This window comes from Gymnoscopelus microlampas (assembly GCF_963454915.1).
Source record: "Gymnoscopelus microlampas genome assembly, chromosome: 5".
Taxonomy (NCBI): domain Eukaryota; kingdom Metazoa; phylum Chordata; class Actinopteri; order Myctophiformes; family Myctophidae; genus Gymnoscopelus; species Gymnoscopelus microlampas.
Genome location: NC_139942.1, coordinates 1868343 through 1894713, shown reverse-complemented (window position 1 = coordinate 1894713; position 26371 = coordinate 1868343). Strand labels below are relative to the sequence as shown.

General features: G+C 42.7%; 1 protein-coding gene across 1 annotated transcript in view; it reads left to right on the top strand.

The window, feature by feature from the left end:
• Nucleotides 1-11711: 11711 nt before the first annotated feature.
• The window catches only part of LOC311046009 (elastase-1-like), a gene marked incomplete at both ends in the record, with an annotated part of 110496 nt that continues 95836 nt past the window's right edge, over nt 11712-26371 (top strand). Inside the window, 4 exons of the mRNA XM_084058080.1 lie at nt 11712-11775; nt 12324-12374; nt 13758-13826; nt 13912-14031. Coding sequence (XP_083914206.1) covers nt 11712-11775; nt 12324-12374; nt 13758-13826; nt 13912-14031 — 304 coding nt within the window. The remainder of the gene's footprint in view (nt 11776-12323; nt 12375-13757; nt 13827-13911; nt 14032-26371) is intronic.

The window sequence follows — 26371 nt, the reverse complement described above, 5'->3', positions numbered from 1 at the left end:
CTACAAGCCCACAACACCTCACAGCGTGAGATGTTGTGGACTTGTAGATTTGCTATTTTCTTTTAAAGAGGTGGTGCCATGGTTTTGCACTTTTCTGTTTTTCATGTGTCTCTGAGGTTGATAGAACTTCATTAAGCCCCCTGGTGGTGTTTTTATGGTGTTTTATGTCTTCTCTGACTATTTGGAGTTTCTACCTGGAGGCTGAAACCTTGAGGGTCAAACGTGCCAATAGAAAAACAGCCCTTTAGTGACATAGTAAAAATATACCCTCCCCCTCATTATCATAACAGGTTATTATCATACCCTTCCTCTTTACCTGGCCTACTTGTTGTTAACTAGTTGTACGAACTCTTGTTTTATTGTTGTATTGTTTTATTGGATCTCGTTTAGTCGATACACTTATTTGTTTTAGCTCTTGCTCATTTGATTTTGCTTTTTTGTCTCATCTGTTTAAGAAAGTAGGTAGTTGATATATTGCACTTTTACCTTAGCGCTAGGTATACTTTTAGTTGCTTGTTTTTGCAGAAAATGCACTTAAGACTTCTGGTGATTAGTAGTTTCGTTCCCTACCTTTGTTGAATGCACTTATTGTAAGTCGCTTTGGATATATGCGTCTGCTAAATGACTGTAATGTAATGTAATGTAATGGATGCAAGTGGTTAAAAAATAATCGGTAAAAAGAAAAAAAAAGATTTCCTATCACACAAAGTTTTGGTGGCCCCCCTGTAGTACCTCTGAGGACCCCCTAAGGGTCCCGGATCCCCTTTTGATGACGCCTGACTTAAACAATTGTATAAATAGCTGACCAGAGTCCCCAGAGGGATCTGTACCCTCAGGGGTCATTGAGGGGGTCCACAGGAAAATCAATTAACATAGCATCGAAATCAATGTAACCACTCTATATAACCTACATTGGCTATTTGGAAAATAGCAGATCTACTGTACAAGCTCTCCAAATCTTTGTCTCTACGCGAGGTTTCAGACAAAGTCTGTTGGAGTCTGTGTTTTGCAAACATTGGGCCCGATTCATGAACCGTACTTACTAACAAATTTGTTCTTAGACCCACTTAAGAAGTTTTTTAAGAGATTTTGGCATTCACAAATGTTTTCTTAGCTGTGATTTGTTCTTAAGTTAAGAAGAAATCTACACGAGGAACCCGGTTGAGTTGAAGCCCAAGCCCCATACCCACCCCATAACCCCCCACCCAACCCACCCTCATCACCGGCGTCGCCGCCCCCCCCCCCCCCCCCCCCCCCCCCCCCCCCCCCCCCACACCCCTCCTTGCACCCCATTACATACCAAGCAGCCACTACCTTAAAGACCCTCCATATCCACCCACCAGCTTTCAGTAATAAAATGTTTTATATCCACTACTAACGCTACTCCTGAACATGAAATATGGATAACATGGTAATTTATCCATAATAAGATACATTCATATAATTTAATTAAATTAAATAATGTGCTGTTCACTTCAGAAGTACCTCCACAGAACTATTGATGTATTTATTTTTATGTTTGGAGTCTGGTGTTCAACCATCTTTAGACTTTAGTTTAGGTATTCTTTACTTCATTCTCTCAACTTTATTTCTGTGTTATTTCCTGTGATGTCTGTGAGCAGCAATCACACACAGGTGTGACTGCAGGCAGGGCCATGCAGTCATGCCTTATATGGGGATTGGTGGGGCGGCTACCTATGGTAATTTGGATTAACTGGCACACCCCTTCAAGTTACGAGGACTGGGATTCCTCATCATAAGAACATAAGTTACGAACAATTCTGCCATTTAAGAACGCTTCATGAATCTGACTCGACTTCTCTTAGGAATTCACTTAGGAAGAAATGTAAGAGGAAACATTAGGAACTTATTGCTGCATGAGGCCCATTGCCCGCAGTCTAAACAGTATAATATCAAAACATGTATAATCTGTACATTGAAACGATACAAACCACAAACAAATGATCACATGAACCTGGCATCAGTATTTATATTTTTATCTATGTCTTTATATTATATATATAATATATATAATATATATACATATATATATTATATATTATTTTCCTATTCAAAGTCAACCATTATTGATCTGTGTGTGTGTGTGTGTGTGTGTGTGTGCGTTTAGGAAGGCTATCAGGACACAGTGCCATAGTACAGTGGTTGAAGGTATGCTGAGCTTCAGACACAGAGCAGACAGTGAGTGAAGGTATCTTCAGGGACCAGACAGCAGGATGAAGATGTTTTTTTGGCTGATTGTGATTTCTCTGCTCCTTCATGGTGAGTAGATCTAATCCTCCGCTTGATAACTGAGTGTTTGTTCAGTAACCGTGTTAAATAGTTCTATATTGTGATAGTAATCATTGCTATAGAGTGTTTGTTCAGTAACCGTGTTAAAGGAGAAATCCGGTCATTTTAAGTGTTATGTTTGATGTGTGTCAAATCACTTACCAACGTATAAATGAAAATCGCGTAAATCCACAGAGCCCCCTATCGACCCCCACCGTTGTCATTGTAGGAGGATATAGAATAGCCCAAATTCGCCTATTTTAACCAATGCAAAGTCTGTTTTTTTGCTTCTAGTACTCATTGTTGAGTCCCATGATAATGTAACAGGCGCTAAAACTCCCGACAAGCTAACGGCTAATAACAGAACGAGCTAATGCTGGTTGCTGGTTTCTCTCCCGACCTGGCAACCTGGGGCTGCCATGCAGAGAGATAAGCAGCCCCAGCGTTAGCTCGTTTGTTATTAGCCGTTAGCTTGTCGGGAGTTTTAGCGCCTGTTACATTATCATGGGACTCAACAATGAGTACTAGAAGCAAAAAAACAGACTTTGCATTGGTTAAAATAGGCGAATTTGGGCTATTCTATATCCTCCTACAATGACAACGGTGGGGGTCGATAGGGGGCTCTGTGGATTTACGCGATTTTCATTTATACGTTGGTAAGTGATTTGACACACATCAAACATAACACTTAAAATGACCGGATTTCTCCTTTAAATAGTTCTATATCGTGATAGTAATCATTACTATAGCATGCTTGTTCAGTAAAAGTGTTGAATAACTCTATATTGTGATAGTAATCATTGCTATAGAGTATTTGTTCTAGTAACTAGTAACTAAAGTTTTCAAATAATTGTAGTGGAGTAAAAAGTACAATATTTTCCTCCAGCAAAGTAAAACAACCTCAAAAGTTGACTTAAGGTCAGTACTTGAGTACATGTACTTAGTTACTTTACACAACAGCAAAACACACATTAAACACTTCAGCCCTATACTTCTAGATCTTTACTTTATTCGTTTATTTAGACGGGACAATGAACATTAATGAACATTCAATACATGAATGTGAATTCAATCAGCTGAATATGATCTTGTGTAAACATGCAGGATTTCTCTATTTTTGAATAGCCAAAGTATTAAAGGTTAAAGTGGTTAAAATGATTGTGATGTTATATTGACACATTTTGCCGGTGACCCCTGAAACCTCCCCAAGGACCCCTGGGGGTCCCCGGACCCCACTTTGAGAACCAATGACCTATACAATAGAATATCTAAACGCCTGATTTGAAATATCCTAGATTTAAAATGTATGGATGGTCACATGTCTGAGACATGTTTAACCATTGTTTTAGTTGTGTTTTAAAAGTACACAAGGTTGAAGGTTGCTTCGCATCACAACATTTTTAGCGGTGCCAGCCGCTCTACATTTGACCGTGTCCGTCCGTATGTCTGTCCGTCCGTATGTCCGTTTGTCCGTTTGAGCACGGATGTCCGTTTGAGCGCGGGCTTTAAACAGCTATAACTCCAGTTCGCAGCATGCCAGCAAGTCCAAATTTGGTATGTGGACTTACACCACCAATTGGGACGAGCATTGATTGCTGAAGCCCCGCCCCGCCCTATTATAGCGCCACCAGGAGGTCACTCATCAAAGGCACCGCTTCCTTCACACAGGGTGCGATTTTTACATTTCTTTTAATATTTTAAAAGCCTTTGGAATGGGACATTCTGCATTATGAGTACTTTTATGTTTGGCACTTTGATTGATTGAAATTTGTATTAGGCAAAAAGAATGTAAAACAACACAGTTACATTTATAATACTTTTGTCTAAAAGGTCTTGCGGACTTGTTTCCGTTGTGGTCCTTGAATTCATTTCATAGACATATATAGTAGCAACCAAACAGTTAAAAAAATCAACATAAAAATACAGAGAAAAAATACCACTATGTACAAAAAAAATCACACCCAGTGTGAAGTGGGCGGTGTGTGGTCATCACAACATGACTCACTTTACAAAAAGGATAAATGACTTTTTTTTAAGTCCATACTGCTATTCATAGGGCTGCACATGTGTCATGTGTTTCGCTAGCCAATCACAGTCCTGAATTTGCAAAGTCAGCCAATCACATTACAGTTAGTGGTGATGACACTAGCTGTAATGTGATTGGCTGATATGAAAAAAAGTATCGATTTGCATTAAAAATGGAAGGGTTAGGGGGTACACAATTTTTTTTGGTCGGTGTCCAAAACTCACTTATAGGGGGCGGCTACACCGCCCCAAAAAGCATGGAAAATAAAAAATATATACAAAAAAAAGGGGGACAGGGGTCGTCTGTCTACCGGGAAACTGGTACTACCTCCTCTTATGGCCTCCAGAAAGATGAGTTTTTAGGGCTGTTTTAAATTAGCCCAGCGAACTGCATTTCTTGAGGGATGGGGTTAGACTATTCCATACCTTGGTGGCCGTGCTGTAGAAGGAGAATTTGCCCATGTTTGTTTTATGGGTGGGTGGTACCAGATTGTTGTTTACGCTCCCTCTCGTTTCGTGACTGTGGGTGTCACTAACTTTTTGGAGGTATTTAGACAGCTATGCGGGTATAGGGGGCATTTCGGGCAAATCTGCACTTACGATTTTTAGTTGTTTAACCCTGTCTTCCACCCTGAGCCAGCCTAGGCTGGCAAAGTGAGTGGGAGAGAGGTGGGTCATGGGCCCCAGTCCGAGAAGTAGTCGAATCAGTTTGTTTTGGGAGGTTTGAAGCTTAGTCTTCAGTGACACTGAGGTGTTGGAGTACCAAGAGGAGCAAGCATAGTCAAAAAGGGGCTGAATTAGGGCCCCTGAGAGGGTCCTGAGTGCCTGAGGGTTGACAAAAGAGGAAACTCTGCCCATACATCTGGTTCTCTGGTTTACTCTTTTGACCACCTTTGTTGCCATGCTTTCACCTGTCAGGTATTTGTCAAGAATACATCCCAAATAGTAATCTCTTCTTTGCTAGAGATGATTGTGTCATCGACTTTGACCTTGAAGTTTTTTACCTTCATCTTACTGAGGGAATCTTTGGTCCCAAAGAGAATGGATTCAGTTTTCCCAAGGTGTAGTGACAGTTTGTTATCGGTAAGCCAGGTACGGATTTTTGAGAGTTCAGAGCTGAGAGCTTCCTCAACTTGCAACTTGTCCTCACCTGAGATCAGGAGTGCAGAGTCATCAGCGAACAGGAACAGTTTGCAGTTCAAGGCAGCATTCATGTTGTTAAAGTGTAGTATGAACAGTAACGGCCCTAGAATGCTGCATTGAGGAACCCCACAGCTCACCAGGAGGGATGAGGACATGGTTCCGTTGATGTCAACCACTTGCTCTCTACCCTCCAAGTAAGATCTCATCCAATTTAGTGATGTGCAATCAAAACCCATCGCCCCCAGCATATCAAGTAGAATTGAGTGGTTTACAGTGTCACACGCCTTTTGGAGGTCCAGCATGACCATGCCGCAGTATTTGCCCGAGTCTACCTCACGTTTGATGTAGTCGCACAAATACAGTAGGCATGTGACAGTGGAGTGGGATGTTCTGAAGCCCGATTGGAATTCAAACAACAGTTTACGCTCGCCGAGGTAGCTGTTGATTTGTTCTTGGATTAATCACTCTATAACCTTTGAGATGGAACAAAGGATGGAAACAGGCCTATAGTTGCCAGGATCTAATTTGCTTCCTTTTTTATATAGAGGGATTACTCTTGCCAACTTGAATTATTGTGGGACGTGACACTGACTGATGGATACGTTTGTAATATGGGCTACTATGGGAGCAATGGAGACCGCTGCGTCTCTAAGGAATCTGGTGGGGATGTATGTTGTCAAGGCCGGTGGCCTTGTTTGGCTGTAGGGCGAGGAGTAGGGCGAGGAGTTTTGCACATCATCAGTCAATACAGGTTTGAAAGAGAAGGAATATTTTTTAGCCCCTAGTTTCTCATAGTGAGCTTGAATGTGGTCAGGGCCATACAGACCTGAATGCTGAGGGAGTTTGATTACCAACTGGGTTGCAACTGTGGTGAAGAAACTGTTAAAACAGTCCGCTACCAACTGCTTGTCGGTAGTGAGCGAGCCACTTGAAATAATGCAAATGTTTGTAGATTTTGTCTGAAGTTTTCCGTTGCAGCCTAATTGTTTTAGTGCCTCCCACAGTTTTTGTGGGGGGCTTTTATTTGCCTCTATGTTCTCATTTAAGAAATTATTTTTGGCATTTCTGATTAACTACATTGCGTAGTTTTCTGCACATTTCAAATAGCTGCTCACTTTTGTTTTTCCTGAACTCAGAGTAGCTTTTGTTCCTGAGTTTGATGGCATTCAAAATGTCCCCCTTCATCCAAGGTTTTGTGCTTGCTTTGACCCTCACCACCTTTGTGGGTGCGATGTTATCAAGTACACACAAAAAAGCTTTTTAGCGGTGCCAACCGCTCTACACATGACTCTGTCCGTATGAGCGTCCGTATGTTATGTCCGTATGTTATACACTCACACACACACACACTTGGAGATTGCCTATGCCATCTCTCCTCTCGGAGATTGCCTATGCCATCTCTCCTCTCATTGGCCACACGTGCCACTGGTTATCAAAGAGGGATCCAGGGACCCCCAGCATATGTTATGTCCGTCCGCCCGTTTAGAGCACGGGATTTTAAACAGCTATAACTCCAGGTTGAAGCATGCCACCAAGTCCAAATTTGGTATGTGGACTTACACCACCAATAGGGACGCGCTTGAATTTCTGAAGTTATCAAAGCGGGGTCCAGGGACCCCCAGCGTATGTTATGTCCGTCCGCCCGTTTAGAGCATGGGATTTTAAACAGCTATAACTCCAGTTCCAAGCCTGCCACCAAGTCCTAATTTGGTATGTGGACTTACACCACCAATAGGGACGAGCATGAATTGCTGAAGTTATCAAAGCGGGGTCCAGGGACCCCCAGCGTATGTTATGTCCGTCCGCCCGTTTGAGCACGGGATGAGCACAGGATTTCAAACAGCTATAACTCCAGTTTGCAGCATGCCACCAAGTCCAAATTTGGTATGTGGACCACCAATAGGGACGAGCAAGAATTGCTGAAGCCCCGCCCCCTCTGTCTTCCCATTGGCTGGCCTTTGAACAGCCATAACTCAAGTTCGCAGCATGCTACGGAGTACAAATTTTGTACATGCACTAAAACCACCAATAGGGACGAACTTTAATTACTTAAGCCCCGCCCCCTCTGTCTGCCCATTGGCTGGCCTTTAAACAGCCATTATTCCAGTTTGCAGCATGCTGCCAAGTACAAATTTGGTAAGTGGACTCAGACCACCAATAGGGACGCACTGAAATGAGTTAAGCCCCGCCCCATAGGCACCGCTTCCTTCACACAGGGTGTGATTTTTTGAAACAGGACCAGGACTTCTCCACAGAGGTGCAATTTAGGACATGAGAAGTAGGATAATTGCAACCCTAATTACGGAACTAGTAATAGAGAAAACAGGTAAGTAGTAGTCAATAGTGTTTATGTCAATCTCTGGGCTAATATCAGAACACTCTAGTGTTTTTTAAGAGCCAGTGTTGCATATCAATAATGACGCAGACATCGATGAACTGTGGCCACTTATTATTACAACAATATAGAAATTTACAACAACTGCAGTGTATAGAAAATAATAAACAAAAAGAAAATCCGGCAAAAGATATGAAAACCCTTTGTTCCCAAAGTTAAGTATAGGTTTTTGTTCTCGTTGGGGCGAGAATCACCTCGCCCCAACGAGAATCACCATCAGCGTCCAGATTCTGTAGGTTGGTTAGCTCGCCACCCAGTATGAACTGGGAATCTAGCTCTGGGGATCGTTGATGATTGGTATGGAGACTGTGGAGTCTCACAGGCACCTGGTTTCTTCAGTGAATGGAAGGGAAGCGCTGTCCTCTTCGCCACGTGAAGCACTCCAGGAGTGGATGGTTAGAATCAGAATAACCCAATCATAAAAAAAACCTGACCTATAGTAGATCAGACAAGACCCAATAGCTTGTGTTATTCACACACACTCTGTGTAGATCGGAAGGTTACATCCGATGTAACCCAGGTTCTCTGAGTGGAGAGACTGGCTCTCCACTACATATTATTCAATATGTACGGGAACTGACCCCCAGGGGCAGTGCTCGTGGATGGCCACATCACTAATGGTGGCCCTGCCCTGATCTGCGATCAGTGGGGTATTTAAGTCCCACCCAGGCAGAGCCACTTCGATTAACTTTGATTGACACAAATTTCGGAGCGGCTCATTCGTGGAGAGCCAGTCTCTCCACTCAGAGAACCCGGGTTACATCGGATGTAACCCCCCGTTCTCTATCGTGGTCGAGACTGGCTCTCCACTACATATTATTCAATATGTACGGGAACACTCTAAGACACACCGCGAGGAAATAAGCAGACCCAGCTGCCCCCGCGGCAGCCCGAAGCAGTTTAAGCCCGAAGTATCAGAGCCCAAGGCGTGCTCCAAAATCCTGTCATCCAACGAAGTATGTAATACTCGTGGCCTAGGCGCAAGACGCTACCTAGGCCCAGCTGGCCCCGCCAGATGCCAAGGCCGGTCAAACAGGCTTGTGGCCTAGGCGCAAGCCGCTACCTAGGCCCAGCTGGCGTCAGGCCAATCAACTGATTAGCCACCTAGCTAGCCCGCAAGGCGCAGGGCTAGCTTCCCATGCATGACATCACTCCAAGCCCAGGCCCGTCCTGCGGGAGCCGGGGTCTCGGAGGCACGGTGAGTATGACCTGCTCTACTGCCTGGAGCCCAGCACTCGCTCCATGGATGGGGTGCTGGCTGCCACGTTCATGCAGTAGAACCTGGTGAATGTGGAGGGCGCCGCCCAAGAGGCCGCCGTACAGATCTCGGACAAAGGGGCACCTCGCCAGAGCCGAGGAGGTAGCAAGGCCCTGTGTCGAGTGTGCCCGTACTCCCGTCGTTGGACTGGCTTGATTGCCTGTCTGTACGCCTCCTGGGTTGTTTCCACCAGAGCCTAGCCTTAGAGAGTGGTTCCCCAAGGCGGCTATGCCTATAACAGACAAAAGCTGGTCTGTTGCACCCATATTGTTAAGCATTTCTGTTATGTTTAACAACCGCACATGTATTCACTGATACAGTCACCTGTGGGCCTGTGTCCTGCCGACAGTAAGTCCTCAGGGCCCTGCCAGGGCATAATAAAGACTCCCCGCCCGGCCCTGCTTCACCGCTTCACCGCTTCCCTGCTTTTCGGAGGGTTGAAGGGGTGCAGCTCAAAGACTGACCAGCTCAGAGGACTGACCGGCTCGGGACTCTGACCGGACCGAACGTGGTAGCTGCCGCCAGCAACACGCCCGTATGGTGCATGACTGTAAATGACAAGGAATGCACTGGCCGCATGTTCAGGAGAGCCGGGGCCCAAGGTGTGCCGTGGCTGCCATCAGCCCCAAATGGCATAGGCACAGCCTCCCGATCAACCTGGCTGTCAGGGTGGCCCGTCCCCCTGGAGCAAGGGACCAGTCCCTGCTCCGGCCTCCAACCCATGCGGAGGATCCTCGATTGTGAGCGATGACGCCTGCAAACTCTATTGTCGAGGCCCAAAGTGCTGCCGGAGCCTGGCCACATTGTTGTGGCACTGCTCCTCTGAGCAAGCCCGCACCAGCCGGTCATTCAATTCCGGATACGGAGGCTCTCCCGACACCAAAGTCCCAGGACTGCGTCCAAGCACCTTGTAGCATGCGGGGGGCTACTCTTGCTCTCCTAGCTGGCATGGTGGCGCCCCACCGACCGGAGAGCAGCCATACCCTGCCTGTTCCTCAAACAGCCTGGGGAGCCTGCAAGCCAGTTGCTGCAGCTCCTCAATAAAGGTAAGGGCTATTCTGGTCATGCAAGCGCCATGTACGTGGGCGCTGATACAGTGACGGAATAGCCTCTGTGTTGGCTAGCTGCATCCGGATAGCCATGGCTCTGTGCATTCTCGGGATGAGCAAGGAGCTTACTCCGTGGCTTCAGACCGATGACGGATTCCACCACGCAGAATTTCACCTAGGTGTGTAGACGGCCCCGCCGTGCAACACACCATATATGGTGCGCTCCGCTCGCCCCTGACAGCACGGATGCCCTCTGCTGGTATCACCACACCCGGTTCTCCAGCAAACCACTCCACAGCCGCATAAACCGACCCAGTCGGCTATACGCTGTGTAGTGTGTGATGACTGATTCAGGGGACCCCTGGCAGACCCAGCACGTTCTGTCTTGCGTCACTGAGACCAGATCCACAGACAGAACTCCGCCCTGGACACGTAAACCGACCCAATCGGTGATACGCCGTAAAGCGGGCTATAATGGCCGCGGGTATAACACTGTTCAACTGACTACCAGCGCGCCCCGTCCAGTGTCTCCACTGACGGGACCCCGCCATGGACGCGTAAACCGACCCCATCGGTGATACGCCGTATATCGGTCTATAATGGCCGCCCAATTTGTGTTCGACAGACCAGCACGTCCTGTCTGTGTCACTGGCAGATCGACAGACATAACTACACCACGGTCGTGTGAACTGACCTCGTCAGCGATACGCCGTATAGTGCTTTATCACACTGTGCTGACACCACCCCCTTTTGAGAGCCCATGGCCTCTGAAAAGGTCTCATGCTCAGTCCGCCAAGCTGAGTCAGGCTCACGGCCGAGGCCATGAGTCCGGCAGCCTGCATGCAAGTCCTGTACGTGCCCTTGCGCCCTAGGCGCATGGACCTCACGCAAGCCATGAAACTCTCTATCCTGTCCTGAGACAGGCGCGCGACCATCCTGGTGGAATCCAAGGATATCCCCAGGAAGGTGGTTTGTTGGGACGGAACCAGAACGCTCTTCTGAACGTTGATTGTGAAGCCCAGGGACTGTAGGTGAGCGATGGCCACTCTGGTGTGGCGCGCCACCTCTTCCCTCGAATCCGCTGACAGCAGCCAGTCGTCTATATACGTCGCCAGACGCAGACCCTGCTGCCGCAGCGGGGCTATAGCCGCCTCCGTGCATTTCACGAACACCCTGGGGCTCGGTGACATGCCAACGGTAGCACCGTGTACTCGTGCTGGCCTGACGCTCGGGAGAATACTACCGTAGTGGACCGTGGAGGTGAGCTCTTGAATTGTAATCTGTATCCTCTTGCACGGTGCGTAACACCCAAGGATGTGGATTGCAAGCTTTCCATCTGGAAAGACAGCGAGCGAGAGGATTCGTGGGGAAGGTGGGGGCTGCTGACGTCATCTGCCCTGTCGGGTTCTGATCGTACGCTGGCGAGGGAAGCCTGTGACGTCCGTGACGTAGACGGGGGTTCCCGCTGACCGTCGACATCCGCCCTGTAGCATCGCATGCTAGCGTTAGCTGGGCTAATGTCGTTTTCGTCACCGAGCGAGCGCCTGTTCCCATGGGAACGCGAGGCCTCACCGCTCTGAGTGCCGGATGCAGCTGCCCTAAGGCAGTGTTCAAGGGTTGGAGAGAAAACGACCGAGCCCTGGCCTCTCTCACTCTAGCCGGCAGGATGAAGCAATTCATGCACGCAGAGGGGTCCAGACTGCCCGTGCGCGCATGTTCCATCCCCAAGCAAGGCATACATCTATCGTGGCCGTCCCCCAAGGGCATCTTTATCCCACAGCCCAGACAGACGTGGGGCGCTGGGCTGGCCATGTTTGCTATATCATTTAAGCTATGTATGCAAATCTATATATATAATAGGTATACATTCGTAAACTTATGTATTTGTATCTAATACTCATATACTCAATACTCGAATATTTGCATACTCATATACTCAATATTCGCCCGTTTATACATTTGTATATTAAATACCCTTAATCTCTATAAGGATATGAGCAGAGCCAAGTCTCTTTATCCTTTTTATTTCACTTAATTATTTATTTCCAAAGTCAGTGATTTGCAACAGTGACTTGCAGCAGTTTGAGATAACTCCTGACCTAGCGCCACACTGCCCTCTTGTGACCTGCGGGGCACAATGCAGCCCTTCTTCTTTTCTCTCTAGGGAGCATCCAGGCCCCTCCCCCCCACGCTGACGCCCTGCGTCAACGCGGAAGTAGGTACACGCTGCAAGCAAACTTTTCTCTGTTTGTTTGTTTACTTGGCCCCGCCGAGGGCTTCCTCGGCCGCGGCGGCAATGATAACCGGTAGTAGATGGCCCGGCGGTCCGCCGACTGGGTCAGCCTCGCTCGGGTTCCACCTCGGTACCGCGCCCAAACCAGCAGCCCTCCTGGTCCGCCCCCTGACTGGGTCAGGCTCGGAACCAGGCTGCAGCCGCGGCGGCTTTTTATTTTATTTTCCCCTCTGACGATGTCGGCGATCCAAGCGTTCGGCCGACAGACGGCTTCACAAACTTGGTCGCTCGAGCAGAACAGCTGCCGCCCTGATCCGCCCTCTGACTGGGTCAGACTCGGAACCAGGGTGCACGCCGCGCGCCAGGAATAATATGGAATAAACTTGTGTTGGTGTAAATATGGCAGCAAAGCGTCCCGAGAGGAGCCTCACAAGACCTGCTCTCTACCTAAAGTAAGTGGACCACACCGCCAAACACGCGTTCTGTACACTGTATGTCTTAAGCTGAGTCCACTAAGCGTCTGCTCTCGTGGAAATCAAAGAGTCGAAGTGGCTCTGCCTGGGTGGGACTTAAATACCCCACTGATCGCAGATCAGGGCAGGGCCACCATGAGTGATGTGTCTTAAAGAGTATCCACGAGCACTGCCCCTGGGGGTCAGTTCCCGTACATATTGAATAATATGTAGTGGAGAGCCAGTCTCGACCACGATAGAGAACATGTTTTTAAATCCCCATGAAATAGCAACAATTAACACTTTTTAACTTGCATTAATTAGCTTAATCATGTTCTTTTTAGTAATCATATACATCAATATACAAAGAAAACCGTTTAAAGCGCTTATTTTCTTTCACAATCTTTCAAGTATTGAACATTCAATGAACTGTTCTTGTTTTTACAAAAATAAAAATACTATGAAATTCTCCTTTAACTTTTACAACAAAATGAGGTAAATTGCATTAAGGTACACTTCAAATATCCAAAAAGGTTGTTTTGAGAAGTAACTTGGAGGTATTTATGGCTCAAACGTGCTTAATATCTTCCCCTGGCAACATGTGTGTTTTAAACAGCATGTTCCTTCAGTAACAAACAATACAATAATAACAACAGTTTCAACATATAACATGAATAAAAAATACATCTTGCCAACTTGTGGCTATAACACTCATTAACATAACCATCAGCTGAGTTAAATCAACCAAACAGTTATAAATTGTCTCACTCACCGCTGATTAACCGCCAAGAACGTAGTCCTACGCTCCGTTAAATCCAACTGTTAAGCGCAAACTGTTAAGGTCCGGGGACCCCCAACCACGTAGCCACGCCCCCTTATAGTCCCTCATTCACACCCATGTTAACGGTTACAGATCCGGTTTCTTCTCTCATCGGCCACACGGCCAACTGGTTATCAAAGACCTTGGGTGTTGGGGGTCCGGGTACCCCCAACCACGTAGCTACGCCCCAACCACGTAGCCACGCCCCCTTATAGTCCCCCATTCACACCCATGTTAACGGTTACAGATCCGGTTTCTTCTCTCATCGGCCACACGGCCAACTGGTTAGGCAACCACGTAGCCACGCCCCCTTATAGTCCCCCATTCAAACCCATGTTAACGGTTACAGATCCAGTTAAGAGTGCAGGTTGATGGGTGGACATTTTTTTTGGGTGGACAATTTTTTGGGTGGACCATTTATTTTTTCAACTTTTTTTCCCCCAAAAAAACCTGGTCAGTGGTCAAATGTATTAATATTTTTGTTGATGATGATAACTGCGTTTATGTTCATAATATTTTTTGTTTGATTTGATAAATTAACAAATAACAATGAAAGCCATAATATATTTAAAAATCACACCCAGTGTGAAGTGGGCGGTGTGTGGTCATCACAACATGACTCACTTTAAAAAAAGGATAGATGACTTTTTTTAAAGTCCATACTGCTATTCATAGGGCTGCACATGTGTCATGTGTTTCGCTAGCCAATCACAGTCCTGAATTTGCAAAGTCAGCCAATCACATTACAGTTAGTGGTGATGACACTAGCTGTAATGTGATTAGCTGACTTTGCAAAAGTATCGATTTGCATTAACAATGGAAGGGTTAGGGGGTATACAATGCGTTGTAGACTATTGGCCAATCACGGTGCAGAATTGGTCAGTGTCCAAAACTCATAGGGGGCGGCTACACCGCCCCAAAAATATGAAGCAAAACTAAATAATATATAACTTATAGTCCCCCATTCACACCCATGTTAACGGTTACATTGAAATGGACCTGGATCTCTTCTCCTCTCATTGGCCACACGGCCAACTGGTTATCAAAGACTTTGGGTGTTGGGGGTCCGGGGACCCCCAACCACGTAGCCACGCCCCCTTATAGTCCCTCATTCACACCCATGTTAACGGTTACAGATCCGGTTTCTTCTCTCATCGGCCACACGGCCAACTGGTTATCAAAGACTTTGGGTGTTGGGGGTCCCTAACCACTCAGCTATGGCCGCCCCTCAGAGAGAGAGAGAGAGAGAGAGAGAGAGAGAGAGAGAGAGAGAGAGAGAGAATAGATTGAAGAGACAGAGACATGGAAACGGAATAGATTGAAGAGAAAGACATGGAAACAGAATAGATTGAAGAGAAAAACATGGTAACGGAATAGATTGAGTCATGCTTTTTGCAATTCAACTTAAATGAGTCTGCATCAAGTGAGGCTTGAACCAGCAACCTTGCGGTCGTGAGGCACTCTTAGGTTGCTGCAACACTACCTATAGTGCTATAGCTTTGTCCAGGCTGATATTTTCTGTTGAGGATCACAAACCTTCTGTCATGACCCAAGCCCCTGTTTCACTAACACTAAGATCACTCGTTCACAAACCATTTACCAATGAAGAAATTGTACATCTCTCAAAACTAGTGAAAGTAGCCGATCTACAAGCTCACAAACCATTAAAAGTTGTCAGAATGTACATCGGCTATTTTCACAATGAAGTATGTTATACATTGAAAAAACATACTCTCATTGCTATGTGTAAAGTTGTGAGATTGTAGATCAGCTATTTTCACAATGAAGTACAGATGTGCCATTTCAAAACTTCAAATGTCCTGCCATCGGCAAGACAGTATATTTTCAGGGGATTCCCAGGGCAATAAGAGGGACAAAGAAGGGCATTTAAAATGCTGAATTATTTTGATGATCACTGCTTTTATGATGCTAATTAATTTGAGCAACTGGTCAAGGACCTCTTCAAATCACCTTTCGCCTCATAATGAGTCTGACACCTTCTTCAACACACATTCTTTTGTTCTCATGTATATGGATGTCTGTTGAAGGGAAAAACGGGGGTGTGTAGTGACAACTTCTTTTCAGGGGCAAAACAGTGCATTTTTAAGGGCAGAACAGGGAGGAAAAAAGTAAAACACTTAATTAAGTATTTCATGTTATCTTTAACAATTGCAGATGTATTCATTGAGTCATGTTGTGTGAAATGCAACTTAGATGAAGTCTGCACCAAGTGAGGCTTGAACCTGTGACCTTGAGGTTGTGAGACATACACTTAAGCGGGAAGCTATTGGACCAACAGACAAACCTCTGAAAAAAGAGATGACACTGATGATACAGTTTCACGCAAATAGCTGAAAAATCCTGGGTTTAAGTGTTTTTCAAACTGCTCAAGATTGCGGACAATCTAAGGGCGGTGCTTACTGGTCAACGTGATAGATGTGTTCCTCATTAGTCAAGGCACATGTGTAAGCAGGTCTAATGGCTGTCGGCCAAACGAGGCATGACTTTTGCCTGTTTAAAGTTTGCATTTTCAAAAAATTGCTATAGCGCCCCCGTTTGACCAATTGGAGTAAGATTGGTTTCAGTGATATTTGGAATGGCCCTTTACATTTCTGCAAAGTTTCAAAGAATGGTAAGTCTGCATGTATGTGTTAGGGGCAGATGAATAATTGTCATAAAACTGCAATATTCATTGGCTCATTAAAGCTTCATTTTTTCACTTAGAAAAAATCCGCTTGCACCGTTTGGTCGGCATAGGTCCAAAGTTCATGTGTAAAACGTTTCGCGCAGATTGCTCAAAAATCCCAGGAGGAGATAGATTTTTACTGCTTTTTACTGCTTTTCATAGAATTCGAAATGGTGGGAGATCTAAAGGTCAGAGGTCAAAAGTCAAACAGTGAAAGTTGTTAGGCATGAGGAGACGCATGTGTGCATTGAAGTTTCATGGCTGTAGGTCAAACAGGGCATGTGTTGTACCTGTTCAAAGTTGGCATTTTCAACTGAGTGCTATAGCGCCACCTTTTGACGAAAGATTGTGAGATTTATTTTTTGTTTTTCATGACCATCTATCATATGGCCGAGTTTCATAAAAAGCGTATGCACGGTTCAGCCAAAACTGGCAAAAACGGCAGAAGAAATGGAATAATGCCAATAACAAAACGGGTCCATGCTGGAAGCCTGGCCCCGTAATAAACCGAAAGTCAGAAACCAACCAGACATCAAACCAAATTATTATGAACATAAACGCAGTTATCATAATCAACAAAATATGAATACATTTGACCACTGACCAGCTCTATGGGCTGGAAGTTATTTTTTTGGTGTTTGATCGCTCTGGGTTTGATTGCTAAAGCCTGAATGGGACGGCAAGACACGCCCCCTCATTAACATACCGTCAATGAAATACAGCATGAAATGATTCATTAATTAAATGTTTAAATAAATAAGGAAAATAATACATAAATAAATAATTAAATGTTTAAATAAATAATTAAATAAATAAATACGTAAATAAATAAGGAAATAAATACATATATAATACATATATGTATAAATATACATAAATAATTAAAAACATGAATAAAAACATAAATAAAAACATAAATATAAAAATAAATAAATACATAAATAAATACATAAATGGTCACATAAATGAATACATTTCAATATTTAATTGTATATTTCCTTGCACAATTATTTATTTATTTTAGCATTTCTTGCTTTATAAATTCATGTATTTAGATCTAGATACGGCAGGTTTGGCATTCCATATATCTGTGTATGAATGTGTCACAATCTACCGTGTCCTGGCTGCCCTGTCCCTGTCTTTGCCCTGTTGTGACTCTGCTCCTGCTGACGGCCTCCACTCTCTGTGTGGCCCTGATTGAGAGACTGGTTCCACCTGGGCTACCCAGCTGTAGACTGTTGTGTAATTGGACTCTGAAGTGTATCTAAGGAGTGTTCTGTCATACAGCAGGTTGCTTGTTTGTCGTTGATCCTTCCTGGAAGTTTGTTCTAAAAAATAGGCTGTGTGGTGACCCACCAAAAAGTGCCTAGAAAATGAATTTCGTTCCCACGACTTGGATCTACTTTTTCAATGCATTTTTGCATAGACAATACCCTTGTGGACTTTGGGTTAAAGTATCTCCGCACAAAATCCTGCAGTATTTTTTCACAAGCCAGAAATGTATATTAAAGTGAATAACCAAAAAACGAAAATCTTTTGCTGCTATTTTTGCTTGTAAAATATTGAAAACTGATTTTGGCAACACAAAATCTTTCTCAAATGTCATAAATACATATACCTAATGTCTGAAACAAGTATTGGTGCCTTAGTGTACTCATGTTTGAATTTTGATCATGAAATGTAGAAAGAAAACGCTTCTACTGAAGTGATTGGTGCCCAGCACAATGAAACATACACATAGCACATTTAGCTAAAAGCTTATATTTCATACATAGAAAATGTCACAACCTACTGTGTACTGAAAGGTAGGAGAAAAAAAGCAGCACTCCTTGGCCCAAAATGGCTGAAAATCAGCCCTCTAGATTGGAATAATGCCAAAAATGGACTACAGTGAAATAAAAACACTAAAGCTCCAAATTATTACAACATATGGTATGAAATATTTATTAAAATACCACAGTGTGTCACAACATGTGTCATTTGTACATCAACCCTCCCACCCACCCCCCAGATCAGGCCTTCTGTGTCACTCACAGGTATGAACAGAGAAATGTTGGTTGACAGTGCAACGGCAGCTAAATGGTATACAAATATGACAAAATATGAAAGTGCAGACTGCATCTCCTGTGGATGACCACTGATAACACCATTGATGGATTTGGGGCACCAACTTGACTCAATGAGTATGTCTTGCAGCCCTGCATCACCAAACCTTTTTCCTAAAATACCTACAGTAGGAAGGACATGTATGTATGTTCAGAGATGTTGCACTTGGTAGGGCAGTGAAAAACCAGCTGGGGGAAATCAGGGGTCAACCTCCACTTCAATTTATCCTGCCTGCAACATAAAATGTTAGGGAAAGATGAGCACAAGTGTATCAATAAAGACGTATTAACAATGATCGCCAATTTAGTTTAAATATACTCTCATAGACGTTTTTGTGAGGGAATACATCTATAATATACTTTTCAGCATAAAGGTTTTTGTTTTGTTTCCCAGAACTGTCAAAGACACACATAGTATTTGAGTTACCTCTAGTTTGAAGCATCAAGATCCTCATGCTTCTTCACTGTGTTTACGAACATCCTTCGTAGCTGGTTTATTTTCAGCACCTCTTGGTCAACTATAAGCCATGGCGGATGACTCTCACAGAAGATCTTGTAGCGGTCAGCGAAGGGTGGTTCACACACACACACACACACACACACACACACACACACACACACACACACACACACACACACACACACACACACACACACACACACACACACACACACACACACACATTATAGGTGCAGTAAGGTTACATTCACATTAGAGCTCTTCACGGGCCCCCCGATTCCGAAATTACCCGAGAGGACCCGAGACCCGTACGGGTCTGACTCGTGTTTTATCATGATCACTCGGGGGCGGGGCGGAATCAGGCAGCATTACCTCGGAATTTGTCGGAACTCGGGTCTGTCTTTATCATGATCATTCGGGGCGGGGCGGAATCGGGCAGCATTACCTCGGAAATTGTCGGAACTCGGGTCTGTCTTTATCATGATTAGTCGGGGGCGGGGCGGAATCGGGCAGCATTACCTCGGAACTCGGGTCTGTCTTTCATTATGTGTAATACCCGAGTGGATCCGAAAAAACCCGAAAGTGTGCGTGCGACGTGCGTGACTGTGTGTGTGTAGCCTACTTTCTGTGCTTTTTTTTTGCAAACTGTTAATGAAGTATTAAATAAACAATCAATCTGTGTGTGCCGTGCGCTGCGCTCTGCTCTCGTCCTCACACACTGCTTTGTGAGGCGTGCCGTGTGCACTGTGTGTGCACTAAACGCAGTGCTGGCTGCTGGTTAATTTGTGATGCTTTAGGGCTGACCTAGGATCAGGTTAGTGCAGCAGCGAGCCAGCGACATGAATGGCTGTGTAACTTGTGTGATGAACTGCGTTAAGAGTTTCTAGCTTTAATCATGAAATGGTGATTGTTAAATAAGTCCAGGGGTGAAAGTGGGCCGGAACGGTCCGGAACGGCGTTCCGGTAAAAGATTCGGTGCCGGAACGCCGTTCCGTTAAGAAAAAGTCAAAGGCAGCTGTGAAAATCCCATATTAAATAACCTGCCACAGACCCATGGCCATGTTCAAGAATAAAACACAATCTACTAACGTCAGATTAACATACAGGGCGTCACAACCATTCATTAATTTGTGTGTACGACGGGACACTCTCACAGATCCGTGATTTCCCCCCACTGTTTGTCTCTGACTTCTTTTTTTTTTTCTCCCCCCGTTCCGCATAAACTGCTGCTTTCGCGTGAAGTTAAGTAGTTTCAACTAGGCTACCTGGGTACTTCTACTTCCAGTAGTATGATTTCAAAATAAAACGTGTGTTGAATTGTAACATTACAAGGATAGTTTAAAAAAAACTCTTGTTCTGAAATGCACATCGTTTTGAAAGGAAACCAGATTTATTTTCTGGAGGCCACTTGACAGCTTTCTGCTCACTGAACACAGCTCCACTTGACTAACGTGCATCGTCAAAATGTTAATAACACGGACGTGGGTCATGGGACATTAAGTCCGCTATTATTTATTAAAGTACACATTTATTTACAAAGAGAACCTTTTGTCACGCATATTAAATTAACATCTCTGCGGCCCGCTGCGCATATTTATTTATTTTTGTATCGTTTCATTGATGCGCTTTTTTGAAGTGGTGTCTGCAGGGTCGGGTTTGTGAAATCTCGGAAATAATCGGGTTTCGGAACACATTTCACCGGTCCAATTACGGTCCGGGTCTGTAGAAATGTAAAAACATCGGAACGGGTCGGAATCGGACGAAAATGACACGGGTCCACTCGGGTTTGGTTTTATAATTTGAAAAAAACATCGGAACGGGTCGGAATCGGACGAAAATGACACGGGTCCACTCGGGTTTGGTTTTATAATTTGAAAAAAACATCGGAACGGGTCGGAATCGGACGAAAATGACACGGGTCCACTCGGGTTTGGTTTTGTAATTTGAAAAAAATGTCGGAATGGGTCGGAATTGGAACAGATTTCACATTTCCATTTCGGGTTTGGTCCGTTTTTTTTGGACCCGTGAAGAGCTCTAATTCACATAATCCTGGCATATGACTTCACAATACAATAAACATGTACTCTATGGGTATAAGTAACACCCTCTCCGCCATATGGCTGCTGCCAATTACAGCACAATACTTTGCCAACCTTTTTGCCTCCTTTTTGGGCATCCAAAGTGGTTGAAACCCTCTAACAGCCAGTATGTGGGTATGTCCTATAGGCTGCCAAATATAAAAACAAATAGTCTGCACCTAATAGCCCAGCTCTGAGATGGTATGTAGGAGTGGTTGCTATTTAATGACCTTTGTCATAAAGGCTTCCTCTCGGCTAGAGTCAAAGCAAAGGTGCAGGCTATCTAATACTGAAATTACACACGAATGTTTAAAATACAGTAATAGCACCCATACAATCATAAAATGACAAATCAATATTTGACAGTTTGTTTACAATCTCTTACTTGGCCATATTGCCAATTAGCTTATGGGCTTTATCAGCACTGGTGAGATGCAGTGGTGGATATTCACTTGAGTACTGTATGTTTTTTTAGTACCTGTACTTTCAGTGGTGTAAAGTAACTAAGTACATTTACTCAAGTAGGCTACTGTACTCAAGTAGAATTTTGAGGTACAGTAGTTTTACTTTCACAACGCCACGTGTGAGCTTATAGATATGCTATTTTCACATTTTTTTTTTCATGTGATAACATAAAAAATGATTGCAGTCTCATGTTAAAATGTGTCTCCCCCAAATAAATCTATTGAAAATAGCAGATCTACAAGCTCACAACACGTTGTGATGTGTTGTGAGCTTGTAGATCTGCTATTTTCAATGCTTTTATCTGATAACACAATAAATAATTTCAGTCTCATGTTAAAATGTGAGAGCTTGTAGATATGCTATTTTCAATTGATTTTTTTCATGTGATAACATAAAAAATGATTTCAGTCTCATGTTAAAATGTGTCTCCCCCCAAATAAATCTATTGAAAATAGCAGATCTACAAGCTCACAACGCGTTGTGAGCTTGTAGATCTGCTATTTTCAATGCTTTTATCTGATAACACAATAAATCATTTCAGTCTCATGTTAAAATGTGGCTCACCTGCTGACGTTTCTGTTTGAGAGAGTTGATCCTTCTGCCGTTTTCCTCTCACATTAATCAAATTAATGTATTTTTGTAAATAAAACGCGCTGGTAGAATGTTGCGTGAAACCCAGCGTCCTCAGGAGGCTTGTAAGAACCCATCCACACAATGTTGATGTTTATAAGTAACGTTGATGCACGTTCTAGTAGCCCTGAAACATTCAACCAGTCCAGGTGTTTGCACTTTCTCCATTAACGGCCCGTACATCTACATAAACGTTCATATTTCATATTTAAAATGTTTACCCATGGCCATGGATGTTACAATTATGTACGGACCCAGAGAAGTACCTGTATCTTCCGTATTGTTCAATAAAAAGCCTGTTAATCCGATCGGTAGCCATTTTCACCATATCCTTTCAACCATGCGACCCTATCGGATGGGAGGTGTATTGCATACTGATACATTATACATTTATGAGAAAATGGCCACCGATCGGTTAAGAATACTCTTTATTGAACAATACGGAATATACGGGTATTTCTGCGGGACCATATAGAATTGTAACATCAATGGCCATGCGGTAAGCACTTTATATTTGAAATCTGAACGTTTATGTAGATGTACGGGCCATAAATGGAAAAGTGCAAACACCTGGTTGAAGTTCGGTCGAGACAGACGACCGTCGTGTATCCATGGCTTGTTGTTCATGTATCCCATCTTGTCCGTGTAAATTCCTGAACCTCTTCTTTCTGGACAGACATAAGATCCATATAGCATCGTTTCGAGTCCTTTTGGCGTGCTTTTGAAGGATATTGTCTTTGTTTTGATGTATTTTCTTCGGACGTTACGGTTGCTATGGCCGTTGTTGCAGGAAGTGGTGAGGCGGAAGAGGCGACTCCATTGGTTGTAACGGGAATCACGTGTCAAAAACCGCACCACCGCTTTGAATGTATTACTGCGCTGCTAAGAAAATAGTACCGACTTTTAAACTCTAATTATAAAAATACTGCGCCGAATCAGATGTCGGTACTTTTTTTTCTTACTTACTACCAATACATCATTTTTAAGAAGCAGAGATTATTTAAATCCACTTGGTGGGAACGAAACTGAACGATAAGGGGCTAGACAATACGGCCTAAAAGTGAGGCTCTACAGGTGGGACAGTGGGGAGGGGGGACAGTACCCAGTCTGCCTGCAGGCCTGCAGTGGAATAAAAGAGGGCTGAGGGTGCTGGGTGCATTTCTAGGAACAGACCCAGGTAAAAAAATAGCATACTAAAAGTATATTTTTGGGGCGGTGTAGCCGCCCCCTATAAGTGAGTTTTGGACACCGACCAAAAGATTTGTATACCCCCTAACCCTTCCATTGTTAATGCAAATCGATACTTTTGCAAAGTCAGCCAATCACATTACAGCTAGTGTCATCACCACTAACTGTAATGTGATTGGCTGACTTTGCAAATTCAGGACTGTGATTGGCTAGCGAAACACATGACACATGTGCAGCCCTATGAATAGCAGTATGGACTGGAAAAAAAGTCATCTATCCTTTTTTTAAAGTGAGTCATGTTGTGATGACCACACACCGCCCACTTCACACTGGGTGTGATTTTTAGTATGGATGTACTATTTTGGCCGAACTAAATTGAACTTAAGTGTACTCAAGTACTATTAAATTACTACTTAAGGCATGCTTGAGTATACTAAAAGTGCAATTTGTGTGCTAAATTCGTACAACTTTTTACAAACTTTAAGTATACTTAGTACAGTAGTGAAAAGTATACCCACAAGCAGTCAAAATGCACTTTTAGTGCAATTATTTTATATTGTATTATTAGTGTGTTGTAAATCTACTTTAAATGGGATTACAGTACATTATCAGTAGTATAAAAGTCTATTATTAAAACACTTTTATCATATTAATAATACTTTTCAAATGTACTTTTTAACTGTCCGATTTAGTTTATTTAAAATGTATTAAAGTATATTTTTAGTATGGATGTACTATTTTGGCCGTCTTAAATTGAACTTAAGTGTACTCAAGTACTAATAAATTACTACTTAAGGTATGCTTGAGTATACTAAAAGTGCAAATTGTGTGCTAAATTCGTACAACTTTTTACAAACTTTAAGTATACTGAAAAGTATACCCACGAGCGGTCTAAATGCACTTTTAGTGCAATTATATTATATCATTAGTGTGCTGTAAATCTACTTTACATGGGATTACAGTATATTATCAGTAGTGTAAAAGTGTATTATTAAAACACTTTTATCACATTAATAATACTTTTCAAATGTACTTTTTAAGTGTCCCATTTAGTTTATTTAAAATGTATTAAAGTATATTTTAGTATGGATGTACGATTTTGTGACAAGTGACAAGATGGTGACAAAAACGGAACAGTTGATTATGTCATAATCACATGACTGCAAATTTGAAAGGCAGAGCCAATGGCTCTGCTGAAATGGAACCCTGTGACTCTGACCAATCACGGGGAAGCCAGTGCAGCATGCAGTCTCAGGATTGCAGGACTTCTAATGTATTTAAATGATTCTACAAATTAATAAAGCATATTTATAATATATTTAAATGATTTACAAATAATCATACTTTTTAAAGTACACTAAAGCTAATTTTAAAATTACCTTACATTAACATAAGCATACTTAAGTACATTTCTAACTGAGTAAAATTAAAGGGCACTTTCATAAAGCTTACTTACATTATGTTACACAAGGCATGAAAATAAGTGTACTTTTCATAAGTGCACTAAATTAACACTATAGGTATTTGAAATTTGGTATATTTTTTAAAAGTGCACTAAAATACAACTTAAAATTATTATAATGCAGTATAATTTAATGAAGCATATAAATAGTGTATTATAACATTCTTAAACTACACTTAATTCCTACTATAAGTATTAGTAAGTTAGTATACTTTTTCAAAGTACACTGGCATATCATTTTAATATACTTACATTAAAGTACAGTTATTTTAAGTATATTTAAATAGATTTCTAATTGAGTGCAATTAAAGTACACTAAAATAAAGTATGCTAACATTGTATTACAAATGTCTGAAAAATAAATGTACTTATGTTAAGTATACTAAAAGTACACTTATAAGCATCAGTAGTTTATTATACTTTTTCAAAGTACACTGGCATACAACTCTCAATGTTCTTACATTAAAGTACACTTATTTTAAGTATATTAAATACATTTCTAATGGAGTGCAATTCAAGTACACTTAAATTAAGTATACTAACAGTGTATTACAAATGACTGAAAATAAATGTACTCTTCGTAAGTGCACTAAAAGCTCACTTATAGGTATTAGTAATTTAGTATACTATCTCAAAGTACACTGGCATACAACTTTTAATATACTTACATTAAAGTACACTTATTTTTAGTATATTAAAATACATTTGCAATGGAGTGCAATTATTGTACACTTACATATATTAGACTAACAGTGTATTACAAATTACTTTACTATAAATACACTTTTCTTAAGTACACTAAAAGTACACTATTAAGCAGTTTCAATTTAGTGTACTTTAAAAAAGTGTGCTTTCATTTAATTACAAATATACTTTGCATAAAGTACACTTTGGATAAGTACATTAAAAATACATTTCAAGTATTCCATAATTAGTATATTCATTTTTAGTACATTGAAGTTGAACTTAATTTCATATTTTTTTAAGTGTACTTTGTATAATTTTATTTTTAATATGCTTTTAATTAAGTACAACAATCCAAAGTATACTTTTAATAATATTAGTACACTTATTTTATATTTTTCATATACTAAAGTATACTACTTTTTTACCTGGGGAGTAATATATATTAGAAGCAGAATTGGGAGGGTTTGATGGTGTGTGTGTGTGTGTGTGTGTGTGTGTGTGTGTGTGTGTGTGTGTGTGTGTGTGTGTGTGTGTGTGTGTGTGTGTGTGTGTGTGTGTGTGTGTGTGTGTGTATACTACAATAGCAGTTATATAAGTTACATTTACTTTATATTGAGATCAGACTGTCAGAGAGGTGTCAGTCAGGTTGCCTCCCCCATCCCATCTCATTGTTCTCTTCTCTTTTGGTTGTGTGTGTGTGTGTGTGTGTGTGTGTGTGTGTGTGTGTGTGTGTGTGTGTGTGTGTGTGTGTGTGTGTGTGTGTGTGTGTGTGTGTGTGTGTGTGTGTGTGTGTGTGTGCGTGCGTGCAGATGAAGCATGTTCAGCAGCAGTGCGTCCAAAGAGAGCGTTGACAGAAGACATGGGTAATCCTATCTATCTATCTATCTATCTATCTATCTATCTATCTATCTATCTATCTATCTATCTATCTATCTATCTATCTATC